The sequence below is a fragment of the Glycine max genome, chromosome 3 (assembly GCF_000004515.6).
Source record: "Glycine max cultivar Williams 82 chromosome 3, Glycine_max_v4.0, whole genome shotgun sequence".
Taxonomy (NCBI): domain Eukaryota; kingdom Viridiplantae; phylum Streptophyta; class Magnoliopsida; order Fabales; family Fabaceae; genus Glycine; species Glycine max.
In genome coordinates this window covers 27,331,433-27,337,172 of record NC_016090.4, presented here as the reverse complement: position 1 = coordinate 27,337,172, position 5,740 = coordinate 27,331,433, and the positions used below count along the sequence as shown (strand labels likewise).

The following is a 5,740-nucleotide window of genomic DNA, read 5'->3' as shown; positions in this document are numbered from 1 at the left end:
TTTTAGGTATTTTGTTATCGGGGATCACTAGAATATGTTGTTCTTTTATCATTCTCATACTGATAATTAACTTCACCAAAAATCTTGAAACGTTCGATAATTTACTCACTAGAAAATTGCTAGTTAAGGTCGAGATAAGCTGAAAGAACTAACTAAAAATATATCATGTCATTTTTTAAATAAGTTTAATGTCATGAAATTCTAATTGAGAAGGTGGTTCTCTCAAATTCACCAAAAATATTTTATTCGATTAAAGGTAGTTCTCTCAAATTAGAGCTTCCCCAAATAATCGCTTTGCTATTGCTTGCAGTTCTGTCAGTGAATTTTGTGTTTGCAAAGTACAAACAAATTTTCTAGCAAAGTATCGATGGATGCTTGCATGGATTAAAAAATGGATAATGGTTACAATTGAAAGTATGGAACACTAATGCGAGGTTTATAACGCTTTAGGTTCGCCAACTACATCAGTTAGCTTTTGTGGTGTGGTTCTCCCAAGATTCTTCTGAATTAGCCTTTCACATGTCTCTCAGCTGCACGAGTGGTGTGGGTAGTGACTCCAACATTTTAGTGTTCGCTTGGAACTAGTCAAAGGGCCTGAGGGTTCTCCCAAAGTTCTTATAAGATAGACAGCTGTCTTCTTGACCACAAATCCATGCCCAAAAGTCACGAAAATCTTCACCTTGTCTCCAGGTTCCAAATGTGATATGATGCCCTGCCAATCTACATCATTGAAGGAAATTACTGTATCTTGCTTGTATATCTTGATGGAACACTTCGTGTAATTAACCATTAAGACATAAATAAGACATTCAGCTGCTGTGTTTTTAGGGTTTGTTAAATAAACAACACACAAAGCCATTCCCTTCATGCGACAATTCTCAGGCACAGTGAAATACACTGAATTTCCCTCACCCATACGGACCAACCAATGAGGATCATTGTCACCTGGAAGAAAAGCATCACAAGAATCATTGATTGCCAATCCCTGTAGCATGAGCAAAAAACCTTAGTCATTTATACAATTGTGCTATTCAAATGGACTTCTTCAATGATCAATCATTATTTTCCCATTCCAAATTACGAAATAGGCAGTTTTAAGAAAATAACAACATATTGCTTAAATTAAAACATAGTTATGTTATGGTAATTAAATCAAACAAATTTGGTTAATAGTTTTTGTGCGTATCCATCAACATAGATCATTACAGATCTTTCAACTTATATTCCAAGGGGAGAATAACAAACATGAATCAAGCAGGAAGAAATTGGAAATCAATTTCCTAGTTCATAATATTAGCATGATCACTAGGCTTGTTGAGTATTAAAATAAGCTACTTTTAAAGGAAGCCATGCTAAAAGAAGGTGAGCATTGGAATTTCAGTTAGATATTTCATGTTCTCTTAATTAATAGCTAGAATGAATAGTGTAGGTAAGTTGACAAAGAGAACAAGAACGAACCTCATGTATGCTCTTGCTGAGAATCTGGAAGACTTCTTGGTAACTTCCAATTCCAATCAACCAAGAACTCAAGGAATGCTTTGAAATTCGTGATGCGTATGATGTTATTTCTAAATCTGTAAAATATACATCATATATGTAATCCACAATTGTTCTTACTAGTTTCAATAGTTGAAGTTCTGTGTCACATTGCACCAAAACACTACGAAGAATTCCAAGGCCGCCAAGCATTGGTGCTACATCCCCAAAAGCATTATTCTGAATATGCATGGAAACTAGAAATGATGATATGCAACAAAATGGGTGAATATAAGATAGGGGATTTATTGTTGGAGACATCCAAGACAAAATGATAGAAGGAAAAACATTATGCGATAATCCTTCATATTCACATAGGGATATATATTCAATGCTTTTTAAGGTTACTATCGAAAAAGGTACTTCTTTCACAACAACATTTTTAGCAATTAGTGTTGTCAAGGATTCCATCTGCACTATATCTTCTTCCAATTTGTCAATCTTCGAACAACCCGAAAGGATGAGAGTTTTCACAGATTTTAACTTATAAACACTCCTTGGGAGATTGCCAAGACTTGTACAGTCCTTCAAATTTAACAGAATAAGATTGCGGAGATCTCCAATGGACTTGTGTACCTTGCACAAACGTGGGCAATCTTTGAGAATGAGCTTTTCAAGATTTCGTAGTTTTGAAAAGTCAGGGGTTTCAGTCAAGTACTTGGAGTGACTAAGATTGAGGATTTTTAGCGATGCCAAATCCTATAACAAGATAGTTTTTGACAAAAGATTAGTGTAGAAAATAAAGGTGATATAGTGGTGAGTGGAAACACACCTATGAGCTTTAAAAGAAAATGGCATGTAATATATACCTGGGGTTCTTTCCAGACTAGCCTAAGATTACTGCGTTTTAAATCAATTGCAATCACATTTTCCATGTTAAAGTTTTTAGGTATGTATTTTGAAGGAAACCCTTGCCAACACATCCATCTCAGCTCCTTAGAAAGATACCCATAATCTCCAGCAAGTTGTATGTTTTCAAGTTGTAATAGTCTCAATCTCTGCATTTTCTCAAAAGCACAAGTTTTGAAGCAATTTCTGCTGTTGACATGGAATTTCAGAGCCAATCCCTCAACAACTTCTGTCCCCTGCGATTATAACAGCAATTAAAAGTATATTTGGAAATCTCTACCATTAGCTCAGTAAAAAGTGGTACTACATGCTCATCATAACCCCACATGTATTCCAAATGAAAAAAACATAAACACTACCAAGTTTAAACTGTAAATAAGAATGTACTTACAGTATTCTTTGTCAATACATCAACTACTTCCACATTAAACCACAGTCGACTGCGCTTCCCAGGTTTCTTTCTTGAACTTTGACGAATTATCTCTCTTCCCATTTCTTGTACCAAATTATGCATTCCAAGTTTGTTGTTCTTTTCAACTTTTATGAGGCTACGGTCTATGAGGACTGGTATTCCACAGTCCGAATGTAGTCCACAACCATTTAGTATCTCCGTAACATAGGCTATGTCTTTACCAATAAAGAAGCAACATACATCAAGAAATATATCTTTTTCCTTCTCATCATTTAACCCATCAAAGCTTATTTTTAATATCTCTTGAACATGAGGATTGGGAGTTGTTTCTAGTTTTGACAATGCACTTCTCCACTCATTTGTAGTCCTATTAGTTAAATATAAACCAAGGTCTTCAAGTGCTAGTGGTAGTCCTCCACAATAAGCAACTACATTTCTTGCAAGTTCATTGAAGTCTTCTTTTGGTTTTGCTTCTCTAAAAGCATGCCAACTAAGAAGTTCAAGGGACTCATTTGCGTGCATTTCCTTCATTTCGTGAACATAATCAACTTTAAGTCCCGTAAACAGGTGTTTATCTCTAGTTGTAATGATTATTACACTTCCTTCACCAATCCATTGAAGATTTCCGCATAGAGCTTTTAATTGGCCACTCTTATTCACATCATCAAGTACAATGAGTAACCTTTTTTTAGAAAGTCTGTTCTCTATCACAGTTGTTCCCCTCCCAATGCTATGTATCTCCACCTTTGTTTTTAGAACATCTGAAAGAAGTTGTTTTTGTAAACGTATTTGCCCTCGATCTCTTTTACAAGCTTCTCTAATATCCTCAATGAAACTTTTATCCATGAATGAACGATGAATTTGATTGTAGATGGCTTTGGCTGTGGTAGTTTTACCCGATCCTCCCATTCCCCATATCCCTATGATACAAGAATATGTGGTTGTTTCAATAAATCTAATCACTTCTTGCACCTGGGACTCTAATCCAACAGGGAATCGAGTAATAGGCAAGACTTCGTACTCCAGTTTAGTAAGAACATCGTTAACAATTTCCTTCACTAGTTCAGCATCATTCCTTCAAGTTCAGTTCAATAGTAACTATAATGGTCATCTATTACAAAAAATAATTAATAAGATTAAAAATAAAAGAAGCTAGAAACTATATAAAGTGTTTTTTTGTTATCGCCAAATGTTAACCGCTAGTTTGTTATTAGTAGGAATTCCTATGTTTCTTTAACCACCCAACTAACCTTTCGTCTCCCAACCTATATAAAGTATTGATTGATTTACCTGAAATCCCTCTCATTCCAACCAGAGAAATCTGTAGCTTTTTTTAGTACGCGCTTCCAATTGGACAAGGCAGATTTCAGATCTTCTCCTGAATGTCTTCTTTCTGCAACTGCATTCAACGCACTTCCAAAATCACCCTCCTGATGACGTATATGGGATGGGTCAATATGGTAAAATACGGGCACGACTCTTTGCCCATAATTTTCGTGGCATTCAATGATTTTTTGAAGCTCACGAAGACACCAGGTAGATTCAGTATAGGTTTTGGAGAAAACAACTATTGCTATCTGAGACCCTTCTATTGCTGTCATTAGTTCATCCAGCGTCATTCCCTTTTGTATGTTCTCCTCGTCAATGAAAGTGTTGATTCCAGCATTTGAGAGGGCCTTATAGATATGACAAACGAACTTCTTACGGGTGTCTTCTCCCCTGAAATTGATGAACACATCGTACATGAATTGGGGTTTGGATTTTGAGAAGGGTGATGAAGAAGACGCGAACTCCATCGAAGGAATTGAGGTCAACTGTCGGAAGAGAAAGCAATAATACAAAATACAGATAGATGATTTTTTTTTTGCTGAATTACAGATAGATGATTTTTTTTTTAATTTTTTTTTTTGCTGAATTACAGATAGATGATCTAGTCCTAACAGTCTTTGCGTTACAACTTTTTATATAAATATAAATAAACAAAGTGCTACTGACAAAATTAAAATCACATTAGAGTCTTCCAAAAAGCGGTTAAGATACCGAAGGACTTTTGTCATTAGTCTTTTAACAAAGTTAAATTGATCCATAGCTAAACTATTTGAAAAGTTTTAATTTGGTTTTTAAATTAGAAAAAAAATCGAGTCTTTAGTTTTACAATTTTTTTGTTAATTGGTCTCTAAAATTAGTGTATGACCACTTGAAATTATCAAAAAATGATCATTTATAATGGTTTTAAACCCTCGAGTCTTAATTAAAAAAATCACAAGATCAATGACTCAGTTATTTTTTTTTAATTTAAAACTTAATTAAAAAATTTCAAAATAGTTAAGGAACTTACAAATTAATTTTACTTTTAATAAATATAAAGAAAGTAGGATCCAGCTCATCAAACTCAAATTTTTTACTTCAACATTTCTTTTATCTTTTGCTTATTAATTGCACTTACTTCCATTAATTAATAGGAAATGAGATGATTTATTACGGTTTGTTTGAATAGAAGTATGGAGGAGAAAAATAACCTCTTGTTTGAATAGAAGTAATGGGAAAAAAATGAACATGAAGGGAAAGAAAAAGGGGCTAAAATTCTTGATATTATTACCCCTCAACTTGCTATTCAGACCTCTTGATTTTTAAAACTCCCTTGAAATGATGAAATTGTCCCTAAGGGTATGTTCTTACACCCAGCGATATTAAACTAAGCTCAGTTCGGTTGTATTAACACATTAGATATGGAATTAGACTAGTGGTCGAGTTGATTTGGTTATTCGATCATTTACTTTGAGACATGTATCAACCCTCCACGTCAGCAGTCCTTCTCTAGGAGAACACGGATGTTCGACCCTAAGCACCTAGGCTCCCCAACAAATGTATTTGAATATCATATCTATTGACAAATAATTAATTATCTATAAGGCTACACATTATCTACAAGGTAATGTTATC

General features: G+C 34.4%; 1 protein-coding gene across 2 annotated transcripts; it reads right to left on the bottom strand.

Moving 5' to 3' along the window:
* Window positions 1-270: 270 nt before the first annotated feature.
* On the bottom strand, window positions 271-4,743 carry LOC100783105 (disease resistance protein RUN1). Of its 2 annotated transcripts, XM_006576583.3 has the most exons (6): window positions 4,088-4,743; window positions 2,777-3,872; window positions 2,346-2,621; window positions 2,113-2,235; window positions 1,459-1,716; window positions 271-985 (listed from the first exon to the last, which is right to left on the bottom strand). In XM_006576583.3, exons 1-6 carry the CDS (start codon window positions 4,591-4,593, stop codon window positions 527-529), a joined length of 2,718 nt encoding a protein of 905 aa, XP_006576646.1. In that variant the 5' UTR covers window positions 4,594-4,743; the 3' UTR covers window positions 271-526. The 2 variants fall into 2 exon arrangements, with proteins under 2 accessions (XP_006576646.1, XP_006576644.1); XM_006576581.4 differs by having other exon boundaries at window positions 1,459-2,235.
* Between the last annotated feature and the right edge of the window lie 997 nt (window positions 4,744-5,740).

Bases quoted from the DNA above. Each gene is read 5' to 3' on its own strand.
- LOC100783105 (XM_006576581.4), bottom strand. From the start codon at position 4,593: ATGGAGTTCGCGTCTTCTTCATCACCCTTCTCAAAATCCAAACCCCAA. The intron at 2,236-2,345 runs GTATATATTACA...ATCTTGTTATAG, and splicing joins TAGTCTGGAAAGAACCCCAG to GATTTGGCATCGCTAAAAAT. The intron at 986-1,458 runs GTTCGTTCTTGT...CTCATGCTACAG, and splicing joins TCAGCAAGAGCATACATGAG to GGATTGGCAATCAATGATTC.